Here is a 24,208-nt window from a genome sequence, read left to right on the forward strand (position 1 = left end):
TCATTGAAAATAACGTATACACTGAAGATGGTTATTTCTGTTGTATTTACAAGATGCAACAGACGAGCCTTTCCAATACCATTAAAGGATAACTATCCGAGAAAAATGTGACCACATAAGCTGTTTGTTTTTCCTATCGCGTTAATACATTTATAAACGTCAGAATATAAGTTGACAGCTGGCAAAACCTTGTTTAATGTGTTTTAAATAATATTTTCTTAAATGAAAAAAAAATATATAATGGATATTCCACATTGCATCAAAGTATCAATTTCTTTTTTTAAGAAATAAAATGATAGTTCAAGCAAGTTTCGGTGATCATGTGTATTTACTAATATCCATTACGATCTATTGATGAACTACTTTAAGGAAAGACCTATCATAATTTATCACAAACAAAACATTTAACATCTGGGAAATGAACGACCTTAGTTCCTGTAAGTTATCATTCTAACACTTCGGGCTTCCAGAAGGTATCCATTACTACAGAAAGCACTGGAAAGTTCGCTTTCAAGATTGTGAAAAGGAAGTCAACGAGTGGAAAAGAAAGGCTTTTCTATTTCTGCGGACTGTATATTAGGATTTCAACTAAGGAAATGCCCATTTTCCTCCAGTGTCCGTGGAAGGAGTTCCTGGAACTGCTGATCTGGATACGCATCATTACTCTCCATGAAGTAATACACTTTGTTTCCCAATCCATAATGGGAACTTGTTTTTATTCTCAGAGTTCCATCTGGTACTGTAAGTATAGACACCTCGTCCCTTTGAGGGCTGTATGAAATATTACTGCTTCGTCGCAATTTATAGTCTTCTGCTTTACAAGAGAAATTGTGATGACGGCATGTCACGAATAATATTAATAACCCTACCATCACGAGCAAACAGCCACCAACCAATGAAAACGTTATTACTATAGGGGGTGGCGTATTTTTCAATCGGAGTTCGTCTCCTCTACGGGCATTGACAGTGGGGTGTTTGTACTGTTCTTGCTGCTTGTTGGGGTTTCCTTCAGTAGAACCCATTGTCTTATTGTTGTTTGAGATGTTACTCCTGCTTACAAGTGGTACCTCAACACTCTCGAGCAAATCTGTGATCTCACCATTCTTAACGGTTGTTCTCGTAATATTTAATGTTTCTGTTTGAACATGACTTATGTTATTCTTATCGTCAGTGACGTAAATACGATTAATAAGACTGGCGCCCGACACTACTGGCGTTATTAAGGCGTCATTGGAGACGCGTGATGGATTGAAGGGTTCACTATCAGACGATACTTCCGATGCATGTGCATGTGGTTCTCCATTTATCGTTGATCTTGATTCCAACTGCTCCATCCATAAGTCAGGTTGACTTCTGTTTAACTTAACCGACACGAATGTTCCATATACAGGGATAGATCTTCCAACAGGCTTTGCTGTTACTGATAAGAACTCTTTTGCTGAAAGACCAGGTGTATCTCCGTTCTCTTCGTGATACCTAAAATCCTTCTCTGTTTTTGAAGAAGTCATATTCTGTGTATTTGTAAAGTCTTCCTTCCTGAGAAGCATTATCGGTTTGAATTTAAGTTGTAAAGGAGATGCGCAACGAACGTCATAGCTTTGGTAGAATTGAACGGCTGAGGTCGTGATCCATTCTTGAAGCCATAAAATGGACTGGTTACAATGCCACGTATTCCCACTCATTTTTATAATGTTCAATTTGGGGAAGAAAGAAGGAAAGTCAGAACGAAGGTTGATAAGGTTATTGTGCATGATATTTAACTCTCTGAGATTACGCAGGCCAGAGAGGGCTCTGGTGGCATTAAGAACCTGACTGCAAAAATGGGAGCTGTCGTACAGCTCCAAAGTGTGTAGGTTTGTCAATGTGTCAAACATTAGCTCATCAAATTGTACAAAGGATGAAATGCGGGAAACCTGGAGGATTTGAAGATGGTTTAATCCAAAAAAACATCTTGGCTCCATTATTTTAATTTCATTCTGAGAAAGGTCCAAGATCCGAAGATGAGTGAGCTTTTCAAAAATACCAGATGTTAGATTTTTTATCTTGTTAGCTTGGAGGTCCAGACTTTTTAAATTAAAGAGATCGCAAAAGGCACATTCTTCCAGTTCTTCAATCTGATTTCTTTGAAGAAATAACTGTTCCAAGTTAATTAGCCCTTGAAAACTAAATGACGATATTGTTTTCAATCTATTCTCCTCTATGTAAAGGTCTATCAAAGAGGGTGGTAAGTTGACAGGAACTGAACTCAGTTTATTACCATTTAGCCACAGTCTATTCAGAAATTCCAGCCGCCCCAAGGCATCATTTTCAATTTCTTTAATGTTGTTATCATCCAGAACGAGAAGCTCAATATAGTTGTAGCTTTCAAGATCCCCAGCTGGGATGTAGGTAATGTTATTTTTGGCTAGTCTTAAGTCTCTAACAAATCGAGTAAGGCTTTGAGGCACACGCTGTATTCCAATATTTGATATATCAATATACTGAAGTCTATTGCCAAAAACATCCAAGCGACATAAGGTAGTAAGGGGATTGTTGCTCAAAATGAGATGAGCTAGATTTGTTAAATATTGAAAGGACCCGACCTCAATCATAGATATATTGTTTGAGTCTAGATTCAAATATTGAATCTTTCTTAATCCTGTTAAGCTCTTGGCTGTCAGTCGTGGAATCTGATTGGCCCGAAAGTTGAGCTGTTCGACACAAGACAATTCCCCAAAGGCTTCGTCAAAACTTACAAGCAAGTTAGAAGAAACGTCCAAGTACCGTAATGCCAATACACCGTCGAATGTTCCTTTGTTCAGGATAGTGAGAAAATTCTGACTTAAATCCAAGCGTTTCAGAGTCTTAAGATTTAAAAAGGTATCATTGGAAATAACTTGTAGCTGAGTTTGTTGAATTATGAGGTCTTGTAACTGTTCTAAGCCTGTCAGATCTGTAGGTGATAAGTACGGGATCATGTAGTTTCGAAGCTCAAGTCGAATCACCGTTTTGGGAATGTCAGATGGCATTTCCCACGAGCCATCTCCAACACAGCTAATATAATGGAACCCTTCGTCACAAAAGCAAGCAGACGGACAAGCTAGTGAACCCTTTGCTAGCATGATATTCAAATATATTACCGAGTGAAATAATGTTGTTTTTAAAGGATGTATCACTTCAGACTCTCCCATGGCGATGTTCGTCCACAGGTCATAGATTTCAAACGAGATACAAACTATTCAGTTGCATATAAAAACAGTTTTTTCCGCCCTTTTCGAGTTTAACTAACTAGTATGTTGTGCAGCCGTAACATTTCTGACAGACAATCAATAATATTTGTTTGTTTGTTTTCAGAGCAAAGCCACATGGAGCTATCTGATGTGTTTATTGCGAGGAGTCGAACCGCAGATTTTAACGTTGTTAGTAGGCAAAATTCCCTCAGGGACGAAAATCAACGAACAGTAGTTAAACCGCTAAGATTTGGAAACACATACTCTTTGTTCACTTCTTTGCCGCATTACACACGAGTCAAGGGATTATGTAAATCTATTTGTCACGAACAATCAGGTTACTGTGGAATATGAATTTCATTCAAAGTCCTTATCACTGAGAGCAGGTGTTTGTAAATTGCTTGCAATATAGTTCGTTAATCGCAACATTATTGTATTCTACCAATCAGAAATCGCCTGACATCTGGTTTTAACAGATTTTTTGGATACTTCCAGATTTAATGAGGTGGCCACTTTAGTTCAATCCCAATAGAGATAACAGCGTTTCTTCTTCTCCACCGAGCTTAAACGCACAAGTACCTTGCGACAGGCAACGTAATATAGTTCAAGCCAATTTACTAGTCTAGACGAAAAACAAAACAAAAAAAAAAACAACAACAACAAGTATTTTGGCCCGAGAGAAGCGTAATGTAACTTAGTTAAACCAACCCCACATGGCGAACATCCTTAATACAACACAATTTGTGGCAACGATGTTCGGTTCTGTGTTCTTTTCTTTAACTCAAACCTGTGGTGTTACACACGGCGCAAAATGTCCAACATCATGCGTTTGTTGTAGTAACTCTTCTCTGATCTTCATCAAGCTGCATCTAAAGTAAAAAATAATAAATAAATAAATAAAACTTAAATGACTACAATAGATAATTTGTTGTGTTATGTTAAAAAAGCAACTTTAATATCTTAAATTAGAAGTTTTTCACAATGTTTTTGGTATGTCTCATTCATTCATTGAGATATCCCAATAAAAATGAGCATCCCGACCGTAAAAAGGTTAAGCTCTCTTTTGATATAACCACATTTCGAACCCATTAATAAATAATAAATTAAATTTCAATTAATTTTGCTAGAAAAAAACGAGAAGTGATTTTACTATTATAGCAAGCTTTTGTTAACTAGCTTTAGTCTACCCTAAAATGCTTACCAATTTTTACTAGTATAGAATTGAAGCTAGGTTTTGATTACGAATGTTTGTAGCCCAGTTAAAAAATGTCGATAAAAATGATGGTACCCAAGTGATGAATCAGATCATTGCAAGTTCTGATTATAAAAACTTACATTCTTCCATTATTTAGACTGTATATTGATTAAATAAATTATTTATCAAGTTAATTTGTATTTCTGACCTCTGTGGGTAGATTTATTTGATGAGGAGTTATGAATAACTATTTATCATAGAGTAGGTTTAGGTGAATTAAAGTAGCTTAGAAATAAATAGCTTCGGACTTTTTATTCATTTATGGGTAAAAACGTTTTACCCATAAGATAGTTGAACAGATACACGCTAATTAGGCTTAGACCTGTTAAAGTACAAATTGTTGGAATATCGACTTTTGAAAACTGCAGAAGGACATCTAGTAATGTTAACTTGATGAATTGCACTAACAAATCACAGTGTTCCAAGAGAACGATGACTTACACGTGAGTAGACTACCTAATGGTGAAAAGAAACCGGATTCCTAGGGATAACGGAAACATCTTCTTGTTTGGCGGTACGTGCCGAGACTCAGGTTCGGTTAACAACGTCTAGAAATATTGAAGCACGACCAACTAAAACCAACTAATGTAATTTGCGTGCGTGGAATATCTGGACAAAATAGGCACTGGTAGTACACATGTCGAGTTTCTACATAATATCACAAAAGTTTCTTCTTTTGTACACCAGGTATAAAAAGAAAGGACAAACATTGTGTGCTACTAGCATTGCATTGTGTGCTTGTTTCCACTTGACATTTATCAAAGTAGTTTGTCTAGGAAATGATATGGAATAAATCCTTCAAATACCTAATGAATAGTGACTATTTGTCGTTAGTAAAAAGTCATACTTAAATTATAACAAATGAAAAGAAACTGAGTATTTCGTCCAGGTATTGCTGTTTAACAGTTTGTTTTTGAATTACGCGAAACCTGCACGAGGGCTATCCGCGCTAGTCTTTCCTTATTTAGCAGTGTATGAATTACTGCGAACACCGACTCAAGCAAGAATCTGGACAAGTTCTTATTTTCATGTATTTCCCTCTAGTCTTACACTGCTAAATTAGGAATAGCTAGTACATATAGCCTTCGCGTAGTTTTGCGCGAAATTCGGAAACAAACATTTGGAAATTGTTCATTTTCTTTGTTTTATAATTACGTTATCCGATAAGAAACGTTACACTGTTTAGCACACTGAGGTACCTGCAGTCTGTAAGTTTTGGAAAGGTCATATTTCTCTTTGGAGAAAAAAAAACAACAACAACCCAGAAACTACATAAAACACCAGATAACTTGTTTAGATCTTGTCCAAACTACGTTTTCCGCATGACGTTTTTTTTATGAACACGAGTAAAGAGATAAGCTTAGGTGAAGAGGGCGCGAGTAACTTTCTGTAATAAAAATATACGTAGTTAACAATAAACATTCCTGGACTTGATTTTATGTACGGCAGTAAACCTGCTGCCTTAGTCATAAATCCAAAACAAATTAAAGAGCGAGCACTACATCATATTAACACGAGTGCTTTGTATCAAACTTTACATCTCGTGACAGAAAGTCATGGAAAAATATTTTATTTTATCTTTAAGTGATTATTAACGTATCCAAATGATGCATTTATATTTTAAAATAAACAATAACTCCTACTCTCATTTATTGTTACTTATGTATTCGAAAGGGCAGCCTCGATAGGTCGCCTCTTTCAACCACTCGCACCACTATACAGTAGTGTGTTAGCTATCAGTCAGTAACGACCGCCCGACATGGCCAGGTGGTCAAGGTGCTCGACTTGTAATCTGAGGGTCGCTGGTTCGAATCCCCGTCACACTAAACATGCTCGCTCTTTCAGCCGTGGGGACGTTATAATGTGATGGTCAACCCCACTATTTGTTGGTAAAAGAGTAGCCCAAGAGTTGGTGGTGGGTGGTAGTGGCTAGCTGCCTTCCCTCTAGTCTTACACTGCTAAGTTAAGGACGGCTAGCATAGATGGCCCTCGAGTAGCTTTGCGCGAAATTCAAAACAAACCAAACTAGAATGACGGCACCTAAGAGATGATTGACGTTGTAATTTGTACTGTTGTGAGGTTACTAAAACGAGGGCACGTCATAAATCACGAGAAGAATTATGTACTCTGTAGGTTACAACAGAGCATGACTTATAGTTACCCTAAATTTTGTTTTTATTTACTCTTAAAACTGAACACTTTCAGGGACCTTGCGGAAAGACATCTAGTGTGATATATTCAAGTCATTTCAAGAAAAGTTTATTTTATTTTATTTTTACATTTGCTAAGTTGGAGAAGAAAAGGAAAACGTATGTCTGTTCAGTATAACGCGAGATGTTCTGGTATGTATATATAAGTTAATAATTTACAGAGACGTAGGTTTTACTGCTTTTATTCAGACTGGTGAATCAGTCATTTTAATGTATTAATAAATTTACTAAATGTTTATTTGTAACTTGCATTGTGCTGGTAGCCCGGTGGTTTAGCGATAAATGTGAGGACTTATTATGGCACACTTCTGGTTCAATCTCTGTGGTGAGTACAGTACAAATAGTAGTAGTCCACTGTATAATTTGCGCTTAACGACTAAACATAAACATTATATTGGTTCTTCATTGTACAGCTTTGCATTTAACAACAACTAAACATAAACATTATGCTAGCTTTTAACATAAAATACTTTCGCGATACGCTCACCACTTTCTTGTTAATCGAAGAACTACCAGGCTTCTTTAAAGATATTTTTCTAAACCAATTATGTTAAATTGCTCGTTGGTCCACAGCTTTTTTTAAATACCCAGATACAGTTTAAATATTAAAATAATTTAACTAAACAGCCAAATTATAAAGAAGAAATAATATTACTTGAAAATGTAATGTAAATATATATTTATAAACGACTTACGACATTTTTGATACATTTAATGCTATCATTTCTTGTCAATCGTTTGAATTTTAATTATTTTATCTAACCAGACTAAAAGGAATATTTTGATTTTCATGTACAGATAGATAAATGTAGGAGTACGTGGAAAGAAAATTCTTTGACGTATAACAAACAAACCAAAAGTAGAACAAAAACATAATGTTTAAAAATTATTTTTTCAGATTGTGTTTTGTTGTTGTTAAGCGTACAGCTGCAGTGTGGGTGATCTTAATTTATCTGCATTATGTACCCCAAAGGGTTCGAGCCCCGAACTTCGGCATTACAAACCTTTAAATTTTACGCTGAGCCACAAATTAAATTTGGAATAAATAAATATATTTCTGTTGTTGATTCAAATCGAGAACTATCTCACCGTTTCCACTGTATCATTTGACAGTTTTCTTTTATGTAAGCAATAAATTCATGTAGAACATTAGATAAGGAAAGTTAGACATATACAATGATTTACACAGATTTCTCTCAGGGTTAATGAATTTTATTTTTTTTCAACACTGAAAAATAAATGTTGACATCCTTTGAAATTTTGACGCTGATAATAACAAGTAACCATAGTAACGCAGAAATATAACTTTTACGAAACGTGTTTAGGAATAGTGAGAAAATAAATTAGTTTTAGTGAAGTTACATCTAATCTCGGGATATATCATTTTCTTTCTTTTATCTAAGAGATCTTTATTCATAAGATGGAAAGTCACTAGTGAATAAATCACAAGGGAAATTTTAAATTCGGCCGTTTTGCCGGAAACCTGTCGATAAATTAATGAAAACGATATGAGCTCACATAGACCATTCTCTGTGATAGACTAAATTTCAGAAATTTCAAAAATATTTCTAGACATTTATATCCTAATGTAAATAAAAAACACATTATTTACTATTATTAGACTTTGTATTGATGTTGTTACAACTATTTCGCCAAGCTACAAAACGAGATAACAGTTCTTTCCCCAGCTGGTTAAGACGCTCAACTTGTAATCTGAGGGTCACGGGTTCGCATCCCCGTCGCGCCAAATATATTTGCCCTCTCAGCCGTGGGGGGCGTTATAATGTTACGGTCAATCCCACTATTCGTTGGTAAAAGAGTAGCTCAAGAGTTGGCGGTGGGTGGTGATGACTAGCTGTCGTCCCTCTAGTCTTAAACTGCTATATTAGGGACAGCTAGCGCAGAAAGTCTTTGTGTAGCTTTGCGCGAAATTCAGAAACAAAAACAAACAAACAAGCGTTCTTTCCACCACTATCCCGAATTTCAGCATTGCAGGTACGACTTATCGCTGACAAAACTTTTATAAATCTTTGTGAATGACATGTTCAATTTTAAGAAAACATTTTTATTTAACTTACATCGAAAACAAAAAACAAGCATTTGCCATCCAACTAAAATAACAATTTTTTTCTATTATTTCTTTAAAGTTAGTCGAAATTAATAAATAATATTTCATCACCCAAATTTACTCTGATAGTCTATTTTCGCAAGCAAGACCAAGTCATTATTTGATGGTTATAAATGTTCTGTAATGCTACGCAATTATTTTAAATATAATGCGAACTTTCACAAGCAATTTTTCGTGAGTTTCCTTTGGGGTTACGATATATCCACTGTATACCAGTTTTATATGGCCAGAACTCAGTGAACGGTACGGCATAATTTACATTAAAATATCTATATCTATATTTTATTACTCTCCACAGGGGGGTCATAGAAAATGATTAAATACACAATATCTAGGAAAATTTTACAACGATGATAAATTCCGACATATCGTGGAATGACATCACCTTATTATGAGTTGGTTAAAGAAGATTTCCTATGGTTATAAATATCACCATATCTCCGAGTTTATAGATATCAGTGTTTATTTAGATGAATCTCGTACACGTGCTGAAAATATGAGAACAAAGTAAATCGCATTGTCACATTAAATGAAAAACAATATTTTTTTACTAACAAAAAAAGGAAGACCTGATGAGCAACATGGGTCAGTACTCTTTTTAAATTGTCAAGGAATCTTACCAAGAAGAATTCTGGGCCACGCTAATTGCGTTAACCACCCTAAAAATACGCAATAGGATCATGGTTCTGAAAGCAGATGTGCCAACCATGTCACTCGTTGTTCCATAAGTGAAAATAGAGAGGACCAAGACATAACTTCTTTTAAATTGACACACAGAGATGTTACTAAGTGCCATATTTGTACGCTATATTTAATTCTCCAGTGACACTCTATTTGAGAAAGTTTAGAAATACTAAAATGGGACAAACGCCTTAACCCTTGAATGATTCCTCTATAAAATAAAATCGCTGTGCCACAAACCGAATTTTTGTTGTACATGAGATGCTCTACGCAGTTTAATTTTTTCAAGTTCAAAAAGAGGTTTTGTTTGTTTGTTTTTGAATTTCGCACAAAGCTACTCGAGGGCTATCTGTGCTAGCCGTCCCTAATTTAGCAGTGTAAGACTAGAGGGAAGGCAGCTAGTCATCACCACCCACCGCCAACTCTTGGGCTACTCTTTTACCAACGAATAGTAGGATTGATCGTCACATTATAACGCCCCCACGGCTGGGAGGGCGAGCATGTTTGGCGCGACAGGGATGCGAACCCGCGACCCTCAGATTACGAGTCGCACGCCTTAACACGCTTGGCCATACCGGGCCTCAAAAAGAGAGAAATAAAATATGGCATTTAATAAGATATTTTGCCAGATGGGGTTAGTTTTCGATATGCCAGTTTAATTTTTCGTGTACAGTTTGGGGTCAATTTTTTTTTTTTTACTGTTTACCTTTTATCACAATTGTAATTTACCTCTGTAAGAAGAATCTGATTTTAATTATGCTTACAAGATCAAAGTGATTTGGCCCAGCATGACCAGGTGGTCAGGAAGCTCGACTCGTAAGCTGAAGGTTGCGAATTCGAATCTCCGTTACACCTAACATATTCATCCTTTCAGCCGTAGAGGCGTTATAATGTGACGGTCAATTCCACTATTCGTTGGTAAAAGAGTAGCCCAAAAGTTAGCGGTAGGTGCTGATGATTAGCTGCCTTCCCTCTTGTCTTGCACTGCTAAATTAGGGGCGGCTAGCGTAGATATCCCTTGTGTAGCTTTGCGCGAAATCCAAAAACAAACGAAAAATTAAAGTGATTTAGATTACAGTTTTATTATCAAAATTACAATAAAAATAAGATTCAAGTAATACCATTTTTGTTTTTTTGTTTCCAAATAAAATGAATGAATGTACGACTTTACAAGTGTGTAAAGTTGCACATGTGAAATAAAGTTGTTTTCGAGATAATATTTAAACCAGAATGAACTCTCATTCAGGCCTCCAGTAAAATGGAAGCATTTTTACCGTTATGTATTCATTGACTTGGTCATTATGTGGTATTCTACTGTTTACACGTTCAGGCCAACATACTAAAGCATCAGCAGCAGCAGATGAAAAAAAAAAACATATTTCACCAGGCTGCTACCTCTACTAAATAATGCCATGTGAGCAAGCATGTAAGGGTAGGATAACAACAGCTATTTGTTCATATGACAGCATGGAACTTGCTTGTATCTCTCTTTTAGTTATGTAAGATTACTTGGACGTATATGTAAGGGCACAATTTAAAATGGCAAAAATATCTCACTAAACGCGTCTGTATCAAGAATGTTTATATTGCGAATCATTAAAAACTTTTGTTTTGATAATTTGACAATTATTTATGAAGGACTTTAAAATATTATGCTATATATGCAACTTGTTTCATACAGAACCACGTGTTCTACTAGTCAACCAATAAGTATCTTTTTTTAATTTTTAATATCATTAACACTTCTACAACATTTCATCAAACTAGGAAGCTTTATTTGACATGTTAGGAATAAAATGTAGTAAAGTATTTTTAAGATACATTTAAACTATTTGTGAAAATAAATAAATAATATCCACTACTAGGTGTCTCTTTTCTCAGTTCAAGAAAAATGCCAGTACAACGGCCAACTTTAAATTAAACATTCTCAGAGAAGCACCAAAGTCCATTCCTTGCCTGTGGGTAACATTCGTTTCAAAATCATTGGGTAATTAAAGTCCATTCCTTACCCGTGCGTAACATTCGTTTCAAAATCATTGGGTTATTAAAGTCCATTCCTTGCCTGTGTGTAACATTCGTTTCAAAATCATTGGGTTATTAAAGTCTATTCCTTGCCCATGTATGACATTCTTTTCAAAATCATCGAGCCATTATTAAAGTCCATTACTTGCTCACGTACGACATTTGTTTCAAAATCATTGGGTCATTAAAGATCAGCCCTTGCTTGTATATGACATTCGTTTCAAAATCATCGACTCATTGAAAATCAACCCTTGTTAGTGTATGATGTTCGTTTCAAAATAATTGGGTTAGCTGGAAAGGCAAAGAAATCTTTTCAATTAGTGGTATGGAATCAAAGAGTCGAAACAAAGACTACTTTTTACTTGTTTGTTCTTACTTATTGCTGTATGGATATATGCCGTAGCACTATCCTTCACCGATGGAAAAACAAGATGTTTTTAAAATGTGTTTGTTGACAAAACAAAATTATACAATGGGCTATTTCTACCGGTACCCATCAAAGGTATGGAAACAGTTACAAACTTTCAAACGTGCCGCTGAATCATTGGGTAAGGGAGAGGGGGGAAGATAATATTAAAAAAAATTAAATATGCATACATAGAAGAATAAGATTTGTTTTACAGCTTCCATTAGTTCTGTCCTCGTTATAAAGACTTTGGTCCATCTTAGAGAGTTCGGGGTTTCCAGTGCGTTTGATTGCCAGAATTTTAATATATTGATATGTGTGCGTATTTAACGGAAGACTAGAGAGATCGTCTAAAAAGCTGTTATTTTACTCTGTCTGTCTTAAATATAAAGATAATAGCCAGACAACCGCAGAAAACTGTACGCCAGAGTCAGTAACAGTTTTTTTTTTCTGTGGGTTGAGTTTCATTATTTTGAGACCTTATCTTTCTAGTGCACCGTTACTTGCGGTCTTTAATAAAACTTACCGTTTCACTAAGCCGCCTATCTCATTCCCACAGCAACCACAGGGACTGAAGGAGCAACCACCAAACGCTAAACCTACTCACCGATTTACTATTGTTTGAAGGAGTTTACGATTATTATTATTTTTTCGCAGTATTATTATTCTTTAACGAGTCGCCATCAAATTTAATGACACGTAAATTTCTACGTTTATGTAAAAAGTTGGAAAAACAACCAACAAAAACAAACACACACCCTTAAATAAGACGTTTCTTCAAAAGAAATATTTTATCTTCCCGTCTAGTTTTACCCCTTGGAAATAAAGTCTTCAGATGTCGTGCACGTGGCATAATTAAAAAAACTATTGTTTCAGCTAAAAATTATACTTAAAATCGCGTAACTGTGCAAGTTTCTTTAATTGCACTTTTTATGACGATATAACATTTGAAAACTCCAATATTTCAAAGACTTTTATAAATGTTCATTTAATTTTTTTATTGATAGTATTTCACGAAGATCACACCAAGCATAAGACTTTTATTTCCTTCGAGGTTTTACCGGTTACTTGGGTTGATTTGACTTCATTACGCAAAGAAGAAAATAGGTGAGGATTCAATAAGATATACAGTGGGTTTCAAAAGTGGGCTGCTATTGTAAAGTTGAGTAAATTAAAATTATTTTTTAAGTTTGTTTTGAATTTCGCGCAAAGCTAAACGAGGGTTATCTGCGTTAGCCGTCCCTAATTTAGAGTGTAAGACTAGAGGGAAAGCAGCTTGTCATCACCACCCACCGCCAATTCTTGAGCTACTCTTTTAACAACGAATAGTGGGATTGACCATAACATTATAACGCCTCCACCACTGAAAGAGTGAGAATCTTTGGTGGGACGGGAATTCGAACCCGCGACCCCCAGACTAAGAGTCGAGTGCCTTAATTTCCTGGGCCATGTATTATTTTTTGCTATTTCTTTGTAATAAAAAAAAGAGACATGTTTGTTTGTTTTAAACATAAAAACACGCTGCGCCCACCACAATATACTTTTCGTTTGTTTAAAATAATAGCACTAATCATTGATGAACCTTTGGATGTGGTTCCAAGCATTGTCAGTACTGTGCAAATGTTTGAGAACAGACATCTTATTCTGTAAACGTATGCAAACATTCATCAGTAACCGACTTTTAGAATATCTTACGGGACTAAAATGATTCTGTTCAAAAATGTAGAAGTTAATCAGTAGTTGTATTTTGTTTCTATCGTTTGAACACTGACAGTATAACTGGGTTTGGTTACACCTTAAGAAAGGTTTGTTCTTACTTCCACACACAGGTGTATCTAGGGCCAACCACATGGAGGGAGGGGGAAGACAAGTTGAGTAACCATAGTGCTCTCAGGTTAAAAGCCAACACTTTCAGGTGTGAGATGACTGTTCATAATGTGATAGGTAAAATAAGCACGCGGAGCTCGTTATAACTAGAGGGGTCTGAGGGCATGCCCCTCTCAGAAAATTGTGAGCCAAAAATGTTTTTAATAACGCTGGTTCTGCATATTTTTAAAAACGGAAAACCTTTCGGGGAAGAATTCATATCCGTCTACGCTTCTACTGTTTATCGCGGTTTTATATGTTTAGGCAAATAGCGGTATTCCTCAAACGTGGAACAAGTCAGAAGAAAACGAAAATTGGCGTTTCTTTTTGAGGTAAACGAAAAGCTTCTTTCAAATAGACATGCGAAAAATAGAGAAGCAATGTTAGAGGAACTAGATATGTATTTGCTTCTTTCACAGTTTGATAGTGTTTAGCGAATATGCCATGAATATTCTATGCTAGAGTAGACTGCAAGCTTTTGGGCTAGAAATGTTTGTATGTAAAACTAGAACCGTGATCCACAGAATGAGTTACGTTGCTTTGTTTTGTATCGAGATCGAAATATGCATTTTTTCATTGATTTTAATTCGGCCAAAAGTATTCGTTCGTTCGCTTGCTGTTAAGCGCAAAGCTACAACAATGAGTTATCTGTGTCGTGCCCATCACGTGTTTAAGCGTTATAGTTTTTTTTATACTCACCGCTGAGCCACTAGAGGGCTCAACAGAGCCTAATGTCAAAATGTCACAAACAAACAAACAAAAATATCGTAAGAATAACTGAAATACAAGTTAAGAAGGATTATGCTGACGTCAAATGCTATCGTCACTATATTTTGGTATAAAAAAGAAGAGGCTATTTATTCCTTTTTTATGCGTGGAAATACCGTATAGCACTGTTCACAATATCTTTCATGGCGCCTTCAGCTCGACTGGGTGTTAGTGGTTTCAGGAAGCCGAGAGCAGCATCTGCAAGCCAGATTAGGAGTGTGTTAGCATTCGCTTGTTAAGTCTTCGCACTGACCTTATTTCTACAGCGACAAGTTTCGATTGGCTTTAACCCGGATGTATCACCCAGTTCAATCAATCCTCCATAAGGTATTGAGACGAACCAAGGTTGTCTTGCTTAAAGAAGTGTTGGAATAAAGAGGGAAACAGTAAAATCAGCAGTTATTAACAACTGGCAGCTTGTTTGGTGTGTGAGCTGATCGTAGACTGCACAGTTGACTTATGCATGAAGAACATCCAGAGAGAGGGTGTGTGCAGATACGAGGATTTTGTTGTCTTGTGTACAGCGAAGTACAGAGTAGAAGGTCGTGGGTTATTTTCATATCGACTGTTTTTAGAACAACAACAACAACTGAACTGCTTTTAAATTATTTATGTTTCTTATTTCGTTTACTCTTTTTTTTTCTTAAAAAAGAGAAAATGTACGTTTGCTACGAGCTGTCAGTTGTACTGTGAGCACCACTTAACATTTCAGGGTTAAGCCTGAAGGCTCACACCGCTAAGAACCGGGTTTAGATATGCGTGGTGGGCACAGGAAAGATAGCCCATGTTGTAGCTTTGTGCCTACTCGCAAACAACAAGAGTACTTCGAAATAGAAACATGTTTTCTTTAAAAACAAGTTTTAACCTCATTTCAAGCGCCATTTTGGGTAGCCAGAGGTCGCAGGATACTGCTGTAAGCTATGAAAAATATATTAAATAAAATCTTCAGCTTAACCATTTGCACTTGTTTTCATTTAGGGTATGTCTCACTGTATTACACCTGAAATCACCGAGTTTACGCTTTTAAGACTAGTCCTCGTCGTTTGACGTAGGTTTTAGTTTCGGTTATTATGAACGTAAATTATTCTTAATTCGTGATGGCTACTACAACTATAGCAACATTTAATAAAATATTTATCACGTTCCAAAAGCAGTATCATTTAATTTGTGTATAACATATTGGTAAATAAAATACGTTTCAATACTAGAAATAAACGACCTTATAACACTTAAATTATTGTTCTTTAAGTGGACATTCGAAGTTTTGCTTTGCAACTTCTTTAGAAACGTTTCACCAAAACATAAGTAGTAACTGTAGGTAGAAAGCTTCAATTATTTAAAGCCTTGTACCGCGCGTTTCGGTTTGTGTTTTAGTGCAACGCCTCTTAAAAAGCTGTAAAATGAAACTGAGTGTTCAGTTAAAGAAAAAATGAATTTATTGCTGTCAGGTCGTTTATTGTAGGCACTAAAAAGCAATATTGTTGACAATTACTCTAGTTACTGAAACTAGCAAAAACACTAAACATCAGTTTCAAGATGTTGAAAACATTTCCAATTATTGATACTGACAGTTGACCAACAGAATTTTTGAAAACCAAAAAAAAATGATGCTTCAGTTAACAAGTGTCAAAGCAAAACAACAACGTGCTTCGTTTCAAAGATAATCGATTTTAAAAATCACGATTTCAACTAGACATTCCTCCAGCTACAAAGATTAAAAATAATCTTACAATTTATTTTTTAAGCCTTGTGACAACACTTGAAAGCCTCATGATCATATGATAACTTGAATAAGCAATCGCTAACTTTCTCGGATATTATATTTAACAGTTCTTTATTTTCTATCACTACTTTTTTTATTAATTCTGAATGACTTGTTGCAGTGCTAACTAACACTTACTCTTTCTGAAATTCTATTTCTTTTATCATACATAAATCGAACTACGTTTATGTCATTTCAACCACATACCAAACAACGAAATGTACCCAAGTAGAAAATTGTTTTTTTTTTGTAATTAAGAGATACAATGGGTTATTTGTGTGTTTTTTTTCTTAAAGCAAAGCCACATTGAGCTATCTACCAAGTCCACCGAGGAGAATCGAACCCCTGGTTTTAGCGTCGTAAATCCGTAGACTTAACCAACAGAGGTCCAAAACTCAACATAATGAAATTACGCACTATACAATAATGTGATATAGAAAATCACGTATAGAAATAAGTTAAGTAATTTAATTATTATTATTGTCCCTAGGTGGGACTAACAACACTGACATCCTTCCTCGACTAGTATGTATATACATTACCGACAGTAATCTGGAACATTTCACATACTATTAGATATTAGGATACAACAATATTCACGTAAAGCAACGAGAAAAATCCAGAATGTTTGAACTTGGTTTGGCTTGTTTGAAGTTACGTACAAAGCTACAAAATGGGTTATTTGTGTTCTGTGACACCACGGGTATGAAAACAGGGTTTCTGGCGTTGTAGTCCAGAGACCTGCCGTTGTGCCACTGGAGGGCCCCGAAGTTTGGAGTAACATGGCATCTATTCACGACAGTTGAACAAACAACAAATGATTTGTAAACAGTTACGTAAACAAACATGCTATAGGTATCACCTGTAAAATAACTTAGCTTTAATAACCGAGCTATGTTAATGATCCAAATCATAATGCCAACATTAAATCTGAAATAAAGCAGTCATGTATATCTAACATCTAGAGTTCGATTTCCTGTGGTGTACACAACAGATAGTCCAATGTTTTAAACAATAAAATCATTACTATTCGAACACTTGATGACAAGAATATGCAGCTTATTAAGTATGAAAGCAATGCACTTAATTAATAATTAATTATATCCGTGTATCTTACAAGCTATTTTAGCGTCTCACTTTGCTATCGTGTACAAAACCAAGCATCTAAATTTCTCATTACAACTGAATGAGTAATACTGTAGACCGCTGGTATATTATGTGCCACTCTACGAAATTTTCAAACTAAATATAATTTTTTGAGAACGTAGATTAAACCATCAAATCAAAGACCAGTGTGATTCAGGCATTGCCATCTCTAATTTTGAACTTCTGACCAGAGGGAAGCCGAACAATCAATCAGCAGCATTTGTCGCACCAAAGGTTTGTCCTACTTTTTGAATCAAAATAACTGAATTGACTGTCACTTTTAAAACGCACCCACAGCTGAAGGTGCGAAATGCGTTCAGCGACATCGCCTCTTAATCCCTGGACCCTTTCACGCTCATCTTAAAGGTGTTACGATTATTATCAGATAATAAATATGTACACGTTCTAAAAGTTTCCGACCCGGCATGGCCAAGCGTGTTAAGGCGTGCGACTCATAATCTGAGGGTCGCGGGTTCGCATCCCCGTCGCGCAAAACATGCTCGCCCTTTCAGCCGTAAGGGCGTTATAATGTGACGGTCAATCCAACTATTCGTTGGTAAAAGAGTAGCCCAAGAGTTGGCGGTGGGTGGTGATGACTAGCTGCCTTCCCTCTAGTCTTACACTGCTAAATTAGGAACGGCTAGCTCAGATAGCCCTCGAGTAGCTTTAAGCGAAATTCAAAACAAACCAAACCTTTATCTACCAGCCGCAAGTTAGAAATATTCTTTAATAATATGAAATCTTTGAACCATTTTAGTCGTATCAGTTTCATGTCGTCATCAATACACGATGCACACATCAAGTCTATTACTGAATTTGTTTTTTACTTCCTATGATGCAACTCTATTTAATATACTATTTTAGTATTTTCAGATCTAAATACTTGGATATACATCGTCAGATGTTTTTGATAATCGTGAAGATGGTAAAGATATTGTTTCTGTGAAACGAATTTTTTACAGTTTTCACCTTCCAGTTTAACAGGTTTCATCTTGTGATGCTTTAGGATAATGAGGCAAATGTGATAAACTCTGAAAGAAGAGAAACTATATATGGATACTAACTAAACCTTTTGGTGTTTCAGCACACAATCAATCCGATTTGGATGCGTGAATGATAGATTCGAAAGAGACTGGAATAATGTTTGAGCAAAAGCTCTTATGTGTAAAATGTTGTTATCTATGTAAGTTATTAAGCACAAGTAACGTTTTTTTTTAAACTATTTTTGGCGTTTGAATCGTAACGTTAACATATTAATCTCTATGTGTAAATAGAGTTTCGGAGAATATTCCTTCTTTCTCACTTATCGTCCAGTTCAACTCAAGAGTTTTGATGTTACGCGAAAAGCCTCTTGGATGGTGATGATTTGTAGGAGATAAAATATAAGATAGATCTAAAATGCTCTTCTTGCGTGCATTTGATTTTGAATCGCAAGCCGTCAAATTAAGCGGAGTTTGATGATGTTGTTATTTTGAATTAAGCACAAAGCTACACAATGGGCTATCTGTGCTCTGCCCACCACGCGTATCGAAACCCAGTTTTTAGCGTTTGTAAGTCCGCAGACATACCGCTGAGCACTGGGGGGCAAAAGAGTTTGAAAAAACAAACAAACATCTGTCGTTAACTTGAATTTTATCTAATTCTTAGCCATCTTTCGGTATTTAAACCGTAACTACCAAAGTTAGTTGAATCTAGATACGGTAAACCGTAACTACCAAAGTTAGTTGAATCTAGATACGATAAACCGTAACTACCAAAGTTAGTTGAATCTAGATACGGTAAACCGTAACTACCAAAGTTAGTTGAATCTAGATACGGTAAACCGTAACTACCAAAGTTAGTTGAATCTAGATACGGTAAACCGTAACTACCAAAGTTAGTTGAATCTAGATACGGTAAACCGTAACTACCAAAGTTAGTTGAATCTAGATACGGTAAACCGTAACTACCAAAGTTAGTTGAATCTAGATACGGTAAACCGTAACTACCAAAGTTAGTTGAATCTAGATACGGTAAACCGTAACTACCAAAGTTAGTTGAATCTAGATAGAGTAAACTGTAACTAATAAAGTTAGTTGAATCTAGATAGAGTAAACTGTAACTAATAAAGTTAGTTGAATCTAGATAGAGTAAACTGTAACTAATAAAGTTAGTTGAATCTAGATGCAGTAAACTGTAACTAATAAAGTTAGTTGAATCTAGATGCAGTAAACTGTAACTAATAAAGTTAGTTGAATCTAGATACAGTAAACTGTAACTAATAAAGTTAGTTGAATCTAGATACAGTAAACTGTAACTAATAAAGTTAGTTGAATCTAGATACAGTAAACTGTAACTAATAAAGTTAGTTGAATCTAGATATAGTAAACTGTAACTAATAAAGTTAGTTGAATCTAGATACAGTAAACTGTAACTAATAAAGTTAGTTGAATCTAGATACAGTAAACTGTAACTAATAAAGTTAGTTGAATCTAGATACAGTAAACTGTAACTAATAAAGTTAGTTGAATCTAGATACAGTAAACCGTAACTAACAAAGTTAGTTGAATCTAGATAAGCAAACCGTAACTAACAAAGTTAGTTGAATCTAGATACAGTAAACCGTAACTAACAAAGTTAGTTGAATCTAGATAAGCAAACCGTAACTAACAAAGTTAGTTGAATCTAGATAAGCAAACCGTAACTAACAAAGTTAGTTGAATCTAGATACAGTAAACCGTAACTAACAAAGTTAGTTGAATCTAGATACAGTAAACTGTAACTAATAAAGTTAGTTGAATCTAGATAAGTAAACTGTAACTAACAAAGTTAGTTGAATCTAGATACAGTAAACTGTAACTAATAAAGTTAGTTGAATCTAGATACAGTAAACTGTAACTAACAAAGTTAGTTGAATCTAGATACAGTAAACTGTAACTAACAAAGTTAGTTGAATCTAGATACAGTAAACTAACTAACAAAGTTAGTTGAATCTAGATACAGTAAACTGTAACTAACAAAGTTAGTTGAATCTAGATACAGTAAACTGTAACTAACAAAGTTAGTTGAATCTAGATACAGTAAACTGTAACTAACAAAGTTAGTTGAATCTAGATACAGTAAACTGTAACTAACAAAGTTAGTTGAATCTAGATACAGTAAACTGTAACTAACAAAGTTAGTTGAATCTAGATACAGTAAACTGTAACTAACAAAGTTAGTTGAATCTAGATACAGTAAACTGTAACTAATAAAGTTAGTTGAATCTAGATACAGTAAACTGTAACTAACAAAGTTAGTTGAATCTAGATACAGTAAACTGTAACTAACAAAGTTAGTTGAATCTAGATACAGTAAACTGTAACTAACAAAGTTAGTTGAATCTAGATACAGTAAACTGTAACTAACAAAGTTAGTTGAATCTAGATACAGTAAACTGTAACTAATAAAGTTAGTTGAATCTAGATACAGTAAACCGTAACTAACAAAGTTAGTTGAATCTAGATACAGTAAACTAACTAACAAAGTTAGTTGAATCTAGATACAGTAAACTGTAACTAATAAAGTTAGTTGAATCTAGATACAGTAAACTGTAACTAATAAAGTTAGTTGAATCTAGATACAGTAAACCGTAACTAACAAAGTTAGTTGAATCTAGATACAGTAAACTGTAACTAACAAAGTTAGTTGAATCTAGATACAGCAAACCGTAACTAACAAAGTTAGTTGAATCTAGATACAGCAAACCGTAACTAACAAAGTTAGTTGAATCTAGATACAGTAAACTGTAACTAACAAAGTTAGTTGAATCTAGATACAGCAAACCGTAACTAACAAAGTTAGTTGAATCTAGATACAGTAAACTGTAACTAACAAAGTTAGTTGAATCTAGATACAGTAAACTGTAACTAACAAAGTTAGTTGAATCTAGATACAGTAAACTGTAACTAATAAAGTTAGTTGAATCTAGATACAGTAAACTGTAACTAACAAAGTTAGTTGAATCTAGATACAGTAAACTGTAACTAATAAAGTTAGTTGAATCTAGATACAGTAAACTGTAACTAACAAAGTTAGTTGAATCTAGATACAGTAAACTGTAACTAACAAAGTTAGTTGAATCTAGATACAGTAAACTGTAACTAATAAAGTTAGTTGAATCTAGATACAGCAAACTGTAACTAACAAAGTTAGTTGAATCTAGATACAGCAAACTGTAACTAATAAAGTTAGTTGAATCTAGATACAGTAAACTGTAACTAACAAAGTTAGTTGAATCTAGATACAGCAAACTGTAACTAATAAAGTTAGTTGAATCTAGATACAGTAAACTGTAACTAATAAAGTTAGTTGAATCTAGATACAGTAAACTGTAACTAATAAAGTTAGTTGAATCTAGATACAGTAAACCGTAACTAATAAAGTTAGTTGAATCTAGATACAGTAAACTGTAACTAATAAAGTTAGTTGAATCTAGATACAGTAAACTGTAACTAATAAAGTTAGTTGAATCTAGATACAGTAAACTGTAACTAATAAAGTTAGTTGAATCTAGATACAGTAAACTGTAACTAATAAAGTTAGTTGAATCTAGATACAGTAAACCGTAACTAATAAAGTTAGTTGAATCTAGATACAGTAAACTGTAACTAATAAAGTTAGTTGAATCTAGATACAGTAAACTGTAACTAATAAAGTTAGTTGAATCTAGATACAGTAAACTGTAACTAATAAAGTTAGTTGAATCTAGATACAGTAAACCGTAACTAATAAAGTTAGTTGAATCTAGATACAGGTGATTTCTACCAAGTGAATTCTTGTTTTTTCCTAAGTTAGAAAAGAAAGCGAGTCGTAAGATGTTATTACACGCAAACAAACCATTACCTTTACATTGCGAAACCTTTCCCAACGAATTATTTATTATTAATAAACAAGACTTCCGTGCTGTAGAATTATGTGATTATTGTTTGTTTGAAGCGCAAAGCTGCAAATTTAATTGCATGCGTTATGACAATTTCAGGGATCGAACTTCGAATCTTAGCGTGTTATATCCTCAGTGTTACATTTGAAGTAGAGGGAGGCGTATATTTTAATTTAAATGTGTTCTTGCAATGCATTTCAGCAATTTATTCTACTCTCATTATAATGTACGTTTTTTAAAAGAGAAATAGCAACACCCTTTCGTGTAAAGGTCATTCTAAGGAATATTAGGGTTAAGATCATAAGATCAATTAATTAGCATTTCAAAATCGAAACAAAGACGCTTAGAAGTCTTACAAAGTACAAAACACCAATTTTTATAAGTCATAAATTTATCCAACTTTGTATTTTACCTGATGAGTATGTGGAATGTTACCGAACATGCTTGTCCTTTCAGCCGTGAGAGCATTATAATGTGACGATTAATCTCACTATTCGTTTATAAAAACGTAGCTCAGAAGTTGGCAGCGAATGGCATTGAATAGCTGCCTTCTCTCTAGTTTATAAATACTGAATTAAGGACGACTAGCGCAGATGGTCCTCGTGTAACTTTGCGAGTTTTTCAAACCAAACCACTACGAAACAACATTTCAAAAATGACTCGCCTTTCTTTTAAATTTGCTACCTTTTGGGTATGTTACGTAAACATTCTGAGAAGATATATTGTGGTGTGTTTACTTGTACGAGTACGAAGCAGTAGCCAGAATTAAGTCACACTGATGTAACATGCGTATACTGACGTCATCATGAAAATGTAACTGTTGTGGATCAGACTTAAAGTGCTCATTTAGTGCTAATATATCCTCATCTGTTTTAATATTTGCTTCGTTCATCTATTAATTACGATAAGACAATCATTAAAAAATTCATCATAATTTATTTTCCAGTATTTCATTGAAACAGTAATATTTCATGGTGTTGACGTTCATTGGTTTATTGAGAGAACAGTTTTGGTCGAGAAACTTGAAACCGAAAGGATAATATTTTGTAAGAAAAGCAGCTTTTAAGCAGTTCTTGGCGTCAGTCTTTTGACTATGTGTGTCGTCCTTTACTCTATGTATTAACAAAGTTATCACGTAAAATGTTGTCATTCAAGAAGCTATTTGAGAAACTTCTAAGCCTATATTCGTCAAACGTCATTTAAGAACACAGATATGAAATATGCATTATGACGAAAAGGCTGGAAGATTAAACCATCTCAGTCCTATGTAATTTGAACTTTTCGATACTTTGAACATCTTAAGAATGACCAGTTAATATATATAACATCACAAGGTAAATATAACACAAGCCATCTGGAATAATTGTTTATTGGCTTGCTTTTATGTTTAAGGTATTAAAAATAGGTTTTCTTACTTGTTACGCCTAACATGGCCAGGTAGTTGGAGCGCTTGACTCGAAATCTGAGGGTCGTGGGTTCGAATCCCCATCACGTCAAACATGCTCACCCTTTCAGCCGTGGGGGCGTTATAACGTTCAGTCAATACCATTATTCATTGATAAAAGAGTAGCTTAAGAATTGACTGTTGGTGGCGATAACTAGCTGCTTTCCTTTTCGTCTTACACGACTATAATAGGGACGGCTAGCGCAGAAATCCTCGTGTAGCTCTACTCCAAATTCAAAGTGAACAAAACATTTTAATGGCTTTTAAAAGCTTTTTTCAATTTAACAATTAAAACATAATAATATTGACGTATTGGCTATATTATGATTTATAACGCTATTCGTGTGATAAAATCAAGCAAAATATGTCGTGGAGAAATTATACTTTAAAAATTGAGAAAGAAAAGCTTTT

At 34.7% G+C, this 24,208-nt stretch overlaps 1 protein-coding gene across 1 annotated transcript in view; it reads right to left on the minus strand.

The window, feature by feature from the left end:
• Positions 1–254: 254 nt before the first annotated feature.
• LOC143225017 (uncharacterized) overlaps positions 255–24,208 on the minus strand; it is a 37,451-nt gene continuing 13,497 nt past the window's right edge. Inside the window, exon 2 of the mRNA XM_076453660.1 lies at positions 255–4,078. Within this exon, the coding sequence (XP_076309775.1) occupies positions 585–3,170 (2,586 nt within the window). The 5' untranslated portion in view covers positions 3,171–4,078 and the 3' untranslated portion in view covers positions 255–584. The remainder of the gene's footprint in view (positions 4,079–24,208) is intronic.

Source organism: Tachypleus tridentatus, chromosome 9 (assembly GCF_004210375.1).
Source record: "Tachypleus tridentatus isolate NWPU-2018 chromosome 9, ASM421037v1, whole genome shotgun sequence".
Lineage (NCBI taxonomy): Eukaryota > Metazoa > Arthropoda > Merostomata > Xiphosura > Limulidae > Tachypleus > Tachypleus tridentatus.